The sequence below is a fragment of the Mastigoproctus giganteus genome, chromosome 2 (assembly GCF_048544385.1).
Source record: "Mastigoproctus giganteus isolate SK-2022 chromosome 2, ASM4854438v1, whole genome shotgun sequence".
NCBI classification, from domain to species: domain Eukaryota; kingdom Metazoa; phylum Arthropoda; class Arachnida; order Uropygi; family Thelyphonidae; genus Mastigoproctus; species Mastigoproctus giganteus.
Window position 1 is genome coordinate 20,291,748 of NC_143576.1, and position 15,121 is coordinate 20,306,868.

Genomic DNA, 15,121 nt, shown 5'->3' on the forward strand with positions numbered 1-15,121 from the left:
GGCTAATAGCAGTAATCCTAATGTCACAAGACCTCAGAAGTTGAAATTTAGTAAATCACTATATAACTAAACTATTTATCTTTCTAAAAGGTCATTTTTATAATAGAAATTGCACTTTCATCATTATCATATGTTCCATTATAAGAATCAATTCTGAACGCCTTTGTGATATTTTTCTAAAACACATTTCTGGAGGTCACTACCATAAAACAATAAAAACAATTTGCACTTTCCGGTTTATTGGGCTTTTCTGTTAGTGCAATCTATTATAAACGAGTAGTAAATTTGATCTTACTGCATTTGCGATAATACTGATAACTGGAATTCTGTGGGTTATGTTACGGTATTACGGTGAAATTAGTTCCAATTCACTGAAATCTTCAATCATATAAAAAACATAAATAAATTTTCAGAATCTTCTCTTCATTCCTATTTCCTTCTTACAATGGTGAAGGGAAAGGGACCAACAGAAAGTGCAAGTGCTGGCAGTGCTAGGAAATGAAACAAAATTGATTTAGAAAGGAAGATGATTAATTAAGAAGTATGAAGCAGGACAAAGTTTGTCATCTATTGCACAGAATTAGGTCTTGCTGCTTCAACAGGGTGCCTCCGTAGCCAGGTGGGCAGGAGCAGCAGTGCGTAGCACGCTTCTTGATTAGACCGGGGTTCGAGCCCGTGAGACACCAAATAGATGAAACAGGACCAGGATATATATTCCAGGTTGATGACGTTGTAGGGCAGATATCATCCTTTAAGGGCACAAAGGGTGACATTGTTGGCACTAATGATATTAAGAATAGGAGAACGGCAGAATTACTTAACAAGTACAAGACAATGCTGAAAAAAAGCCGTGAGTTAGGGTTGAATTTGAAAGTGTCTGCAATTCTGCCCAGACACGATAAGAGGGAGTATATGATGAGAGCCTTGTCGATCAATTCGGCCCTGGAGAGATTATGCAAGGTTCAAGGAGTAGAATTTTTCTGAGCCTGGTCTGAGCTTGTTAACAGGAGAGACTGCTTCTACAGGGATGGGATATACTTAAATAGAAAAGGTGCAAGAATATTTGTTGATGCTATAGAGGCAGAGTTAGGTGGGTTGAAAAACTGCTAGCTTGGGGGGGGATACACAGACTAACAGAAGCTGCTGGCAGAGGTAAAAGTGATTCTTGCACTACTTCTATTGAAATGCAATTGAGCAGCAGCCTGGAAAGCAAGGCAATGGGAATTTCCAGGACAAGCAAATACATGGGCTGTGTTAGGGTAACTAAGAGTAGAAACAGGTGCATACACCAATGCTAGGAGTATAGTTAATAAATTCGATGAGCTTTAAGTGCTAGTCAATACATCAAAGGCAGATATTGTTGGCATATCAGAGACATGGTGTCACACAGACATAAGCAGTGCAGAACTGGAATTTGGGAAGTACAATGTATACAGAAAGGATAGACAGGAAGGGAGGAGGGGTAATGCTGTTAGTTAAGAAACACAAAATCTAAGGAAGCGCATCCAATTGATGTGGGTGAACAATGCAATGTTGAATCTGTTTGGTGTGACATAAGCACTGGGAAAGGTAAAATTAGAGCAGGTGTGTGTTATAGGCCTAATTAATCTGATGAGTATAATGAGCAACTGTGCAGAGAAATAGAGTGGGCCGGTAAATTAGTGTGTCTTATAATGGGGGATTTTAATTTCCCAGATATTGACTGCAATTTGTGGGTTGGTCACTCACACACTAGCAAAGCTTTTATGGATGTATTGGATGATTGTTTTCTACAGCAGCATGTTCGGGAGGCAACTAGGGGGAGTAATACTCTTGATATGATTATCAGTAGTGATTCTTCATGCATCAAGAATCTGCAGATAAAGAAACCACTATGTGACAGTGATCACAGTGTGCTGAAGTGGGATTTACTCAAAGAAGTAACTACCATCAAGAGTAAAGGGAAGGGTTTTTGCTTTCGTAAAGGTGACTACAGTGGTCTGAGACAGTATTTAAATTCTGTACGGTGGAACTAACTGATGATGTTACAAACAGCAAATTCAAAATTGGAAGCATTCAAGGAATTAATCTTGGAAGCTACTAGGCTTTTCATACCAACAAAAAATATTGTTCAAGATTTAGGCCTAAATGGATGTCAGATGAACTAATTTGACATGTGACAGAGAAGAAAATGCATCGGATATATATAAATTTACATGCGACACAGAAGCCTACGACAGATATAAGCTGGTCTGCAAACAAGTTACAAAGGAGGTTAGGCAGGTGAAGGCAGATTACGAGAAATCTTTGGCAAAGGATGCAAAGAAAAACAGCAAAATGTAAACTCTAGAACGAAGGGGATGAATCAGATTGGTCCACTTGATATCGATGGTTCAACTGTTGATGATCCTGCTCAGGTAGCTAACAAACTAAATGAATATATTTTGCATCAACATTCACACATGAGGAGTTATTCAGGGAGGGGAATGTCAGAGGTGTATTCAATCTGGCAGTAAGCTAGATAAGACTGCCGTAGCCTAGTTGTAAGGCACGTAGGTGCATAAGTACACTGCCTTGAGTGACCAGAGTTCAAGCCCGTGACTGCTAAACACGGAACTGTTTCTTGTATTCTGTCTATCTTGTGAACTCCTCTGACCGTTTGGTCATCCTGGAGTATAAACAGAAAATTTAATTTAACCCCTGGCATGGTGCCCTGAAGGGTATGATAGGGTCGTGGTACCTGCGTGTACAGGTGAACTTTACAATAAAGAGCTTATAATCTTGTAATAACTGAGAATAAAGTGGAGGAGAAATTGTTGAAGATAAACACAAGAAAGGCACTGGGGTGGATGAAATCTATCCAGTTATAATAAAGGAGCCGGCAAAGGAAGTAAGCAAACCCTTAGCCATAATTATGAGAACTTCCCTGGACTCAGGAGAGGAACCCATGGACTGGAGATGTGCAAATGTGACCCCAATCCACAAAGGAGGATAAAAGGGAGACACGGGTAATTACAGACCTGTTAGTTTAACTTCTGTTCCAGGAAATTAATGGAGGCACTGGTTAAAGAAGCATTGCAGGATTATCTAGGCAAGACTTCAGTTATAGCTCGGACACAGCATGGGTCTGCTAAAGGAAAGTCTTGTCTGACTAATTTGATTGGATACTATGATGTAGTCACAAAGGAACTGGATGCAAAGAATAACTTTGATATCATATATTTGGATCTTAGTAAAGCCTTTGATACGGTTGCACATGAAAGACTGCTGCACAAACTGGAGCAGCGTGCCATTGGAGGCAAATTGATGCTATGGAAAAACCCAACAGATGGTTGAGTTGGAGAAGACAGAGTGGTAATCAATGGACACTGCTCTTCGTGTCCTAATGTTATTAGTGGAGTCCCTCAGGGTTCAGTGTTGGGTCCGTTGTTGTTTTCTGTATTTATAAATGATACTGATGATGGTATATCAAGCTTAATGTCCAAGTTTGCAGATGATACGAAGGTTGGCAGGGTTGTTAATGACACTAATGACAGTGCACTGCTGCAACAGGATCTAGAAAAGTTGAGCAGATGAGCTGAGAGGTGGCAAATGAAGTTTAACATTGACAAATGTAAAGTACTACATATGGGAAGCAGTAATCCCAGAGTAACGTATCAACTCTGTGGTACCACACTGACAGTGGTAGAGAATGAAAAGGACCTGGGGGTAATTGTGCAAGCAGATATGAAGTTTTCTGAGCGGTGCAGACAGTCTGCAAGAGTAGCTCATGGTGTCTTGTCAATGATATACAGGAATTTTGCCAGCAGGGATATGGAGGTGATTATCCCTTTGTATAAGGCAATGGTCAGGCCACACTTGAGTGCTGTATACAGGTGTGAAGGCCTCATTTTAAGAAGGATGTAGAGCTATTGGAACGAGTACAGAGAAGGGCAACATGATTAGTGAATGGAACCAAGGGTTGCTCTTACGAAGAAAGGCTTAAGTTTTGCAAATTACAGTGTCCAGAGACTAGGCACCTGCGAGAGTGATCTGATTGAGGTGTATAAAGCCTTGAATGGTTTGAGCATGCTCAATGCGGATGGGATTCTTCCTCTTGCTCAGAATAATCACCTGAGAGGGCATAAATTCAAATTGAGGAAAGACGGTTGTAGGATAGATGTGCGAAAGTTTGCCTTAAGCCAGCGGGTGGTTGATTGCTGGAACAAACTTCCATCTGTTTTTGTAGAAGTTGATAGCTTAAATAGATTCAAGGCAGAACTTGACAAACATTTGGATCGAGTGGATGGGTAAAATAATGGGGGGGGGGTTGGCTGGTGCTATATAAGCTTGCTTTCTTGCATCATGTGCTAATGCTAATGCTAAAAATACAGAGGATGTGGAAAGGTCAGAGAATGACCACCGTATATCCCCGGGGCAATATGGCCTTAGTTGCTAATGCTCCTAAAAAACCAAATAACAAAACAACTTCAACAGTAAATACTACCGTATTTCTTCAATTCTAAGACACTATCAATTGTAAGGCATACCTTAATTTCAGAAAAAAAAGCTTTGATTCTAAGAAAAATAAATAAATAAAATACTAAAATAAATCTAACAAATATTTTTATTATGATTGAATTCAATTTACTAACAACAATAATACCGGTATTTATCTGTAGATATGTTATTCATCACTTCCTTCTGAATCTTCTGAGCTGTCGATATCTGCATCTGAATCAATATCACAGAATCAATATCAACAGAGTCTACTTCACATTCAGGGTCACATTCTTCTGAGCCGTCGTTATCTTCATTATCCCATAATATATCATCTTCTGAGCCATCGAGAGCGTTGGTGATGCAAAATTTTTTTTAAATGAGTGCTTGACTATTCTTTCTGGGATCAGCTTCCAAGCTGTTGATACCCATTCTGCAAATTTTGTTGCTGGCGCTTTCTTAATTTTCCTAAAGGTTGTCGGTCAACAACCAGAATTCACATTCCTTTCTCAAGTAATCTTTAAATGGTTTGTTGACTGAAACGTCGAGTGGCTGCAGTTGGCTAGTCATGCCACCAGGAATCACAACCAAGTCACCACGTTTCTGCACGATTTTATTTTTGATCCGTTCGGACAAATGTCCATGAAATGCATCAAGTACTAGCATGCTGGGTGGGTTACAAAGACTTCTAAGACGTCTATTCCACACAACATTTAGCCAGTCTTCCATAAGCTCTGCTGACATCCATCCATTTTTTGTGCATGCACAATAACATGTTTGGGAAAAATTTCGTTCTTTGGTATGGTTTTTCGATTTAAAATTAAATATGGTGGCAACTTTTGACCATCAGTGGTGATGCACTGCTTTTCGTAGCCCATGCTTATAATCGTGATTTCTTTAGACACCTTTAGTGTTGATGGTGTAATTTCGAGGCATATCAAAGAAGACCGGGGTTTCATCAGCATTTCCAAATTGACTAAACTCAGTTTCTTTTTTCCCTTAATTTCATCACCTGTCACTGAAAGTTAATCAGATTCTGTTGAAAGTCTGCAGGAATTTTTTGACAGACAGATGTTTGGCATCTTAACAATAATCCACTACGACGCATGAATCTGTCCCACCAGCCGCAACTGTCTTTAAAAATTATTTTCTCTATTCCGAGGGACTTGGCAATTTCTCCAGCTTTCAACTGCATGGATTGTCGAGTGATGGGTAATCCTTTTGCGCATATCTCCATTACAAAACGTATCACAGCTTCATCGACTTGTGGAAATCTTCCTTTCTTTGGCAAGCACTTAATTGTTGTAAAGCACTGGATTGTTGCTTTGCACAAAAATATGGAATTGCGATAATTTTTCCAACGACGAACATTAACTTCACTAATGTCAAAATGTCGACCCGCAGCTCTATTTCCATGTTCTAGTTATTGCATATACAATAACTTTTTGTTTCAATGCAGCTTCGTAGTGCATGCAATCTTTTTGACATTTTAATGTGCAATAAGGGATCAAAATTAACGAAATACAGTAACTCCACTTACGTACTTTCGAAGATACAAACAAAACTTTCTAGTTTTTGCTGAGTGAGCTCCACTGTAATGAAATAACAGTGGTTTCACATTTCAAAAGCACGTGAAATCACCCACGCCACTTTATTCTCCATTGGAACTGGAGAATGCAATAGCAGTCAAACTTGGAGACGTGGTTTCCATGTAAAAACAAAACTTGTGGCGCTGTGCAAAATGCGGGAAAATTCAAAAAAAAAAAAAAAAAACTGCGATTGTAAGACGCCATCGATTCAAGACGCACCCCATTTTTAGAGATGTTTATAAGGGAAAAAAAAGTGAGTCTTAGAATCAAAGAAATACAGTATTTTAAGGGTAGTGCACATATAAAAGAACATGTTAAAGGTTCAACAATGATCACAAAACAGCATTCAGGTGCTATATCAAAGATGGAAAAGCTATCAATCATATGGATGGAAAATCAGATTCAGATGCAAGTGCTCCTGTGTCCAATGGCCATTCAAGCAAAAGCAAGAAGTATTTATGAAGATATTAAGGATAAGCATGGCAAACCCAAAGCCAAGTTTATGGCAAGCAATGGGTGGTTTATAGGTTCAAGCATTGTGCTGGTTTCCAGAACATTACAGTATGCGGTGAAGTTGCTAGTGCCGATTCTGCAGCTGCAGAGAATATTTTGTGATGTGTTGGAAAAAACCCCTTCTAAATCTCCACAGCCCTCAACTTCTGCAGTGTGCTTATCAGCTGGAGAATTAATTCTGGCAACGATGCTTGAAAAGTAAAACTTGCTGACGTTATGCCTCTCTCCTCTCTCTTTTTGTAATTTTATAATTTTGAAATTTTTGTAATTTTAGAATTTTGAAATTTTTGTAATTTTGTACACTTGTAATTTTTTCTGCACATGAGATAAAAAAATGTACACTGGAGTCCCGATAATCCGAACTAATTGGAACCGAGCCCTGTTCGGATTAGCCGAATAACTGCAATAATGCAGAAGCAAGCAGTAAAACAGGTCTGGTTTATTAAGGAATGAATGTATAGTAGGCCTACTAGCGTTTGTACGCGAGCGTGACACACCGGAAGCAAACCCTCCCCCTCCACGCTATTACTCATTGGATGCGACATTGTGCATTAAACGTGAATGTTTAAATCTTCGCTCTACATTACTGTAGTTTAGTTTAGTCTGCTGCCACAATGGCCACAAAACGGAAACACACAATGTGTGCATTGAAAGATAAGCTGGAAGTTTTGAAAAGGCTGGACAAGGGTGAAAGTGCAACGAAATTGGCAATAGAGTTTGGAGTGGGCAAAGCCACAATAACAGACTGGGAAAAAAACCGCGCAAAGATCGAGCGGTTTTGTACCTCTACTTCAGAAAAATCAGTTGAAAATCGACAAACAGTAAGGCCCTCAACGTTTGACAAGCTTGATGAAGCCTTATTCACGTGATTCACCCAGGAAAGAGAAAGGGGGAACCTCTTGTTAGAGAAAAGGCCATTCATCTCAACAAACTAATGAAAGGTGATGAATCATTTCGTGCGAGTACCTATTGGTTTGATCGCTGGAAGAAGCGCCATGGGATTCCCCAGCTAACGATCACCGGGGAGCAATTATCAGCTGATCATGCTGCAGCAGAGAAATATTTGGGTGAGTTCGCTGATTTGGTATCACACTATTCACCTCAGCAGATATATAACGTTGATGAGACAAGTTTAAATTTTAAGGCTTTGCCCACAAAAAGTCTAGCATCTCAACAAGAAATGCGTGCCCCAGGTTTTAAAATGAATAAGGAGCGAGTGATGTTGATAGCTTGTAGTAATGCTTCAGGAAACCACAAGCTACCTTTGATGATGATCGTTAATCAGCGTAGCCGAGAGCTTTTAAAAATATGAACATTAACAATCTTCCAGTTCATTACAAAAGTCAAAAAAAAGCTTGGATGAACGGACAGCTTTTCATTGAGTGGTTTCGTAATCAATTTGTCCCAGCAGTGAAAGCAATGAAAATGATTTGCCACCTCGTGCCATTCTCCTCGTAGACAATGCGCCATCCCAACCAGACGTTTCCGAGTTAACATCAGGGGATATAAAGGCAGCTTTCTTACCGCCTAAGGTAACACCGTTATTACAGCCCATGGACCAGGGGGTGTTACAGTCTATCAAGCTTGCATACAGAAAGAAATATCTTAGGTCCTTGATAGAAGATAACACCAATTCACTTTCTTTACATGAGAAAATGAAACAAGTGAACTTAAAAGATGTTGTATAGTGGGAGGGTGTAACCGAGCAGTCCATACAAAGATCATGGAAGAAATTATGGCTCTCTCTCAGCTTTGTCGATAGGTATGACGAAAACAATGACACAGAACAATTAATTCAGCTCGTACAGGAAATTCCCAGGTGCTAGGAAGTAACAGAATCTGACATTAACGAGTGGATTGCAGCGGATGGAATAGGTCATGAAAACCTGTCGGATGAGGATATCATGGCAGCTGTCCAAGAAGACTCCAAGCAGAATGATGACGAGCCCGGTGGTACTGCGGAACAACTTGTGTCACATGCAGACGCGGCAGCGGCCCTTGACCTCGCTTTACACTACTTAGAACATCCCAGCGCTACACCGGCAGACTACATGTTTATGAAGTGGTGGCGAAACATAGCATCTTCTAGCCGATTTTCATCGTTACATCAAAAGAAACTAAGAGAGTTTGTTACTTCTGAAAAATGACTTTTGTTTCTGTTTTGATGTGTAAGTATAGATCTGTAGTTTTAACAGGCCAGATCAAATACTGATTTATTAATTTTGTATTAGTACAGTACTACAATAAAATACAATTTTTTTGTGGAATTCTAAATGTTTTTGTACCATTAATACCATTTAAATTTAACTGGAAAATACAAAAAACGTATATTTTGCAAACTAAAAAATTTCCTCTCCGCTGACCGAAACGTGTTCGGATTAGCGGGGTTTGGATTGGTGGGACTCAACTGTATATTTAAACAATGTACATTGTTTAAATATACAATTTGACAATTTTTTGGTAAAGATTTCCAATATACATTGGCAATTTTTGTTGTTGTCGAAGGTGCCCTCAAAGTCAACACTTGTTGACTTTGAGGGCACCTTCGACTCCCTATGGTGGGAAAGTGCCCTAGAACATCTTCGGGCAGATCACTACCCACAGAAAATATACCACCTTTTTAGGAGGTATTTCTCTGATAGATCTGTTGTGGTTAAAACAAGGCATATGCAGGTTTCTCGGGAGATATCAAGAGGTTGTCCTCAGGGATCAATATTAGGCCCATTTAAAGAGATTTTCAGATTGGATTTAAAGAGATTTTCAGTTTACTGAAATAATTGCATATGCAGATTACGTTACCATACTGATTAATGGAGACTCTCGTTGGGCTTTGGAAAATACTGCAAACCTCAGACCATGCTTAAATTTTAGCATGGTCTGAGGTTTGCAGACCATGCTAAAATTTAAGTTTTTGTTATTACTTTTACGAAGTGCAAGTTTTTCACTTTATACAGGCTTTTATTTTATTTATCTATTGCATGAATGCATGACTCAGGGTATAGGGATTGTTTTTATTTACATATGTAAACATAATTCACATAATTTAGCATTTTGTTGTTCTGCAGGTTTCTGTTAGTATTTTATTTTATTTTATTTACTTAATCAGTTTGTTGCATGATGCGTTCTGTTTACAACATTATAGTTATTGGGTAGCATGGATCATATTTGTATAAATCATACTTCCATGAGGTTACTTTCCTTGTACATAACTTTATTATGGTTGATCTTAACCTTATAAGGAGCTTATATTGATGTTTAACCTTAGATGTCTATCATACAAAGATTGATACATTTCTTGATAAATATGTGGATATATATATATATATATATTATGTGAGGTAAAAGTTAGGCAAAAATGATAAAAATAAATAAATATGGCTATGTAGCTATCATTAGAGGCAGCAAATGCACATCCTCCACATGATGCCTAATTATATCTGATAATTAAAATAAATATGATATTTAAAATAAAAACATCAGCCAGTAGTACGGCAATAATGCAGAGCGAAACGAAACGTAAAATAATATAAAATAAACAAACAGGGAAGGGAAAGTAGCGGTAGTAGGACAAAAGGTAGTCGATAATCCCCTGTATAATTTAGTCAATTAAGTCATTAAACCCAATTAATAAAACATGATGTAAATTTAAAATTGGCATTATTGGCAATATTGGTATAATTGGCATTATTTTAAATTTACATCATGTTTTATTAATTGGGTTTAATGACTTAATTGACTAAATTATACAGGGGATTATCGACTACCTTTTGTCCTACTACCGCTACTTTCCCTTCCCTGTTTGTTTATTTTATATTATTTTACGTTTCGTTTCGCTCTGCATTATTGCCGTACTACTGGCTGATGTTTTTATTTTAAATATCATATTTATTTTAATTATCAGATATAATTAGGCATCATGTGGAGGATGTGCATTTGCTGCCTCTAATGATAGCTACATAGCCATATTTATTTATTTTTATCATTTTTGCCTAACTTTTACCTCACATAATATAAATTAATGGTAGTAGTGGGTTGATATGCTAAATAAGCAGCGCCTGTGCTGCCATCTATTTCTTTCCTTTCTATTATATAAGCTGGTTAAGCTTGCATTATGTCAGTGGTGTGGCTCTGATCTAGAGTGCTGTCTGTTCTATAGATTATTTTTCGCTGCATAAGGACCACCGCCATGCAAATCCTTTGCATTGGTTGATCTATCGGAGAATGGAGGTGTAGTTTGGTTCTTCAATATTTCCGCCTTTGCGATGATTTGTATGACGATTGAAATGCAGCGATTCCATGACCATTATTGGCCTCGTGGTCCTCTGTCGATATGGGGCATGATGGTCAGTCTATTATTTTGATATTTTGGTTTTTTGGTAGTTTCTTTAACCCTTTTTTGGTGATATTTCACGTCTTTTGGAAATGGTACCTTCGAGGGGGTTCCGCTAAATTATGTATAATTGGCATTATTTTAAATTTACATCATGTTTTATTAATTGGGTTTAATGACTTAATTGACTAAATTATACAGGGGATTATCGACTACCTTTTGTCCTACTACCGCTACTTTCCCTTCCCTGTTTGTTTATTTTATATTATTTTACGTTTCGTTTCGCTCTGCATTATTGCCGTACTACTGGCTGATGTTTTTATTTTAAATGTCATATTTATTTTAATTATCAGATATATATATATATATATATAAATAGTTTCTTTTCCAACAAGTAGAAGCAAAATTGTTGAAGTTAAACATATGAAAGACACTTGGGGTGGATGAGATCTATCCAGTTATATTAAAGGAGACAGCAAAAGTAGTAATCAAACCATTAGCCATAATTATGAGAGCATCCTTGGACTCAGAGGAAGTCCCCACGGATTGCAGATGTGCAAATCTATCGCCAATTCAAAAAGGGGGATCTAAGGGTGACACGAGTAATTACAGACCAGTTAGTTTAACTTCTGTTATGGGGAAAATAATGGAGTCACTGGTTAAAGATGCACTGCAGGATCATCTAGACAAGACTGCAGTAATAATTCAGACACGGCATGGCTTTGTTAAGGGAAAGTCTTGTCTGATAAATTTGATTGGATACTATGATCTGGTTACAAAGGAACTGGATACAAAAAATAATTTTGATATCATACACTTGGATTTCAGGAAAGCTTTTGACAGTGTTGTGCATGTAAGACTACTGTACAAATTGGCGCAGTATGTTTGTTTGTTTGTTATTTGGTTTTTAGGAGCATTAGCAACTAAGGCCATATTTCTCCGGGGATATGTGGTGGTCATTCCCTGACCTTTCTACATCCTCTGTATTTGGTGGTCACGGGGTCGAACTCCAGTCTAATCAAGAAGCGTGTGCTACGCACTGCCCACCTGTCTAACGGAAGCACCCCTGGAGCAGTATGGTATTAAGAGCAAGTTGCTACAATGGATAAAAGGGTGGTTGAGTGGAAGAAGACGGTGGTAATCAATGGACACTGCTCTTCGTGGACTAATGTTCTTGGTGGAGTCCCCCCCTCAGGGTTCAGTGTTGGGCCCATTGTTGTTTTGTATATTTATCAATAATATTGATGAAGGTATATCAAGGTTAATGTCTAAGTTTGCAGACGATACGAAGGTTGGCAGGATTATTAATGACAGTAATTATAGTATGCTACTGCAACAGGATCTAGAGAAGTTGGGCAGATGGGCTGAGAAGTGGAAACTTAAGTTTAACAGTGACAGATGCAAAGTACTGCATATGGGCAGAAGTAACCCCCAGGGTGGTAGAAAATAAAAAAGACCTGGGAGTAATTGTACAGTCAGGTATGAAGTTTTCTGAGCAGTGCAGACAGGTTGCAGAGTAGGTCATGGGTTATTATCAATAATATACAGGGATTTTGCTATTGGGAAAAGGAGGTGGTTATCCCTCTATATAAGGCAATGGTCAGGCCATGCCTCGAGTAGTGTGCAGGTCTGGAGGCCTCATTTTAGGAAGGATGTAGAGTTGCTTGAGTGAGTACAGAGAAGTGCAAAAAGATTAGTGAGGGAAATGAAGGGGGTTCCCTTCATTCCAAGAAAGGTTTAAGTTCTGCAAATTGCAGTGTCTGGAGACTAGGCACCTGCGAGGTGATCTGATTGAATGGGTTGAGCAGGCTCAATTCTGATGGGATTCTTCCTTTTGCTCACATTAAAAACCTGAGAGAGCATAAATTCAAATTGAGGAAAGACAGTTATAGAATAGATGTGCGGAAATTTGCCTTTAGCCAGCAGTTTGTTGATTGAACAATTTGTTGATGAACAAACTTCCATCTCTTGTTGTGGAAGTTGATAGCTTAAATTAATTCAAGAAGAAATTAATTCATGGACAGACATTTAGAGGGAATGGAGGTGGTGAAATGTTTTTTTTTTTTTTTTTGGCTGATGCTACATAAGCTTGCTTTCTTGCATCATATGCCTCTACTAATGCTAATACAAAATCGTGAAGTTTACAGTATGACGTCTTTACGTGGCAGAAGATTTAGTTTAAACAATCAACAGAATACTTTCTGTTTGAGAGAAAATTCATTTTAAATCTTATTCTTCTCTTATTGGATAATATAAATATTTGTTTTACCAAGGCCTGGACAATATTTAGAGTCGTAGAAGTCTGTTTATGATGTTAGAGTTCTTGGTACTCACAACTGTCTACGATCTGGACAAGTATTTTCATGGTATTTTTTATTTTTTAAATGATTAATTTATTTTTATTTTAGGAAGTTGTAAGGTACTCAGCTGAGAGTTAACTAGGTGGAATTGAACTAACTTTCTGGGTGCTGCCTTTATTTTTAATAAAAATATTTAAAACAAATGTAGTCTTTTAAATTACATTACAATTTATAGTTATAATAAAATAACTGAGAGATAAAAATAACTTAGTTGTTTCAATGCCCTGAGTTAACTTAGTATTATTATTAGTATTAGTAGTATCAGTAGTGGCAAATAATACGGGAAAGTAAACTTATATAGCACCAGCCAAAAAAAAAGAAGGGAAAAAAAAAAGCACTTTCACAACACCAGGTGGAATCCTGTTTCAACTATCAACTACCTGCTGGCTGAAGTCAAACTTCTGTTCTACAACCATCCTTCCTAAAACTGACTTATGCCCTCACATATGTATGTGGTCTGAGCATGAGGAAGAATGTCATTACCACTGAGCTTGCTCAATCCATTCAGAGTCTTAAATGCCTCAATCAGATCACCTCGCAGGTGCCTAACATTCAATTGCTACAATTTGCAGAACTGAAGCCATTCTTGGTACAGGCACCCTTTTGTTCCTCTCACTAATCTCAATGCTCTTCTCTGAACTCATTCCAATAGATTCACATCCTTTCTAAAATGAGGCTTCCAGACCTGAATGCAGCATTTATGATGTAGCTTACCCATTGCCTTATATGTTATAATCATCCCTTATCCTTAATGGAAAATTCCTTTATATCACTGACAAAACTCCTTGACTTGTCCTGGTAGCCCATCTGCACTGCTAAAATTAATGGCAAATGACATCACATTATGCTCACAAGCCATAGCCAAGTGGTCCAGCGTGTGGGTGCATAAGTACACATGCCTTGAGTGACTGGGGTTCAAGCCAGTGATTGCTGAATACAGTGTTATTTCTTGTATTCTGTCTATCTTGTGAACTCTGACCGTTTGGTCATCCCAGAGTATAAATAGAAAATTTATTTATTTATTATAATACAAGCTGTTAATCTCCAGGACTACTCAGTGATTTGTCTCATATCATGGCTGAAGCATAAATAGGGTTTATTAACAGAACACAAACTGTTGTTTGATTTTCATAAATAGGTATTATGAGGTATTATAAATAGGTTTAGGAATTTAAATATATTCTTACATATAGGTTTTCAAAAAATTTTCCTCTTACCTGAATTAAAAGCAGAACTGTAAGATATATAAAATGACAATTCTTACAGGCCATTAACATCTGGTCATAAAACCTCATTAATATACTGTTTTTACTCCTTGTGCTCAAGAGTGGACAAACTAAAGGACTAAACAGATATGTCAATCAACAAGTATTTCAGTTCTCTTAAGCGGCCTTTCGGCAATTCCCAGAAGAAATAAAATGTCTGTAACTTTGCATAGCAATTTAAGGTTAACATCTGGTTAACATTTCATCCAACCTTATTCTTGCTTCTAAAAAAAAAAAAAAAAGTTCAAACAAATAAATAAAATATAAACGAATCCATCATCCCACAAACGCAAAACAGATACACAAGTATATCATCACATAAGGAAACAAGTCAGCATTCAGTCTTACAGTGATACACAATTTATAAACATACTTTTCAATGTCTGTCGAGGATTGAGGACACAGGCATACTGACCGTGATAAGAGAAACAGGCGTAATATTCTAAGAGAATGAAAAAGTTCGTCGTTCATCACACATATCACTAACCTTATATAGCATAAGTTTTTGCAGATGTTAATATGTTTTTTTTTTTTTGCAACGGTTATGCGGTTACAGAATATACTACTCAAGTCTCAATATCATATATACGCCAGCAACATTTTCTC

At 37.7% G+C, this 15,121-nt stretch overlaps 1 protein-coding gene across 1 annotated transcript in view; it reads right to left on the reverse strand.

The window, feature by feature from the left end:
• Positions 1-14,664, reverse strand: part of LOC150089197 (tyrosine-protein phosphatase 10D-like) — a 315,903-nt gene extending 301,239 nt beyond the window's left edge. The window contains exon 1 of the mRNA XM_090389780.1: positions 14,468-14,664. Within this exon, the coding sequence (XP_090245906.1) occupies positions 14,468-14,545 (78 nt within the window). The 5' untranslated portion in view covers positions 14,546-14,664. The remainder of the gene's footprint in view (positions 1-14,467) is intronic.
• Between the last annotated feature and the right edge of the window lie 457 nt (positions 14,665-15,121).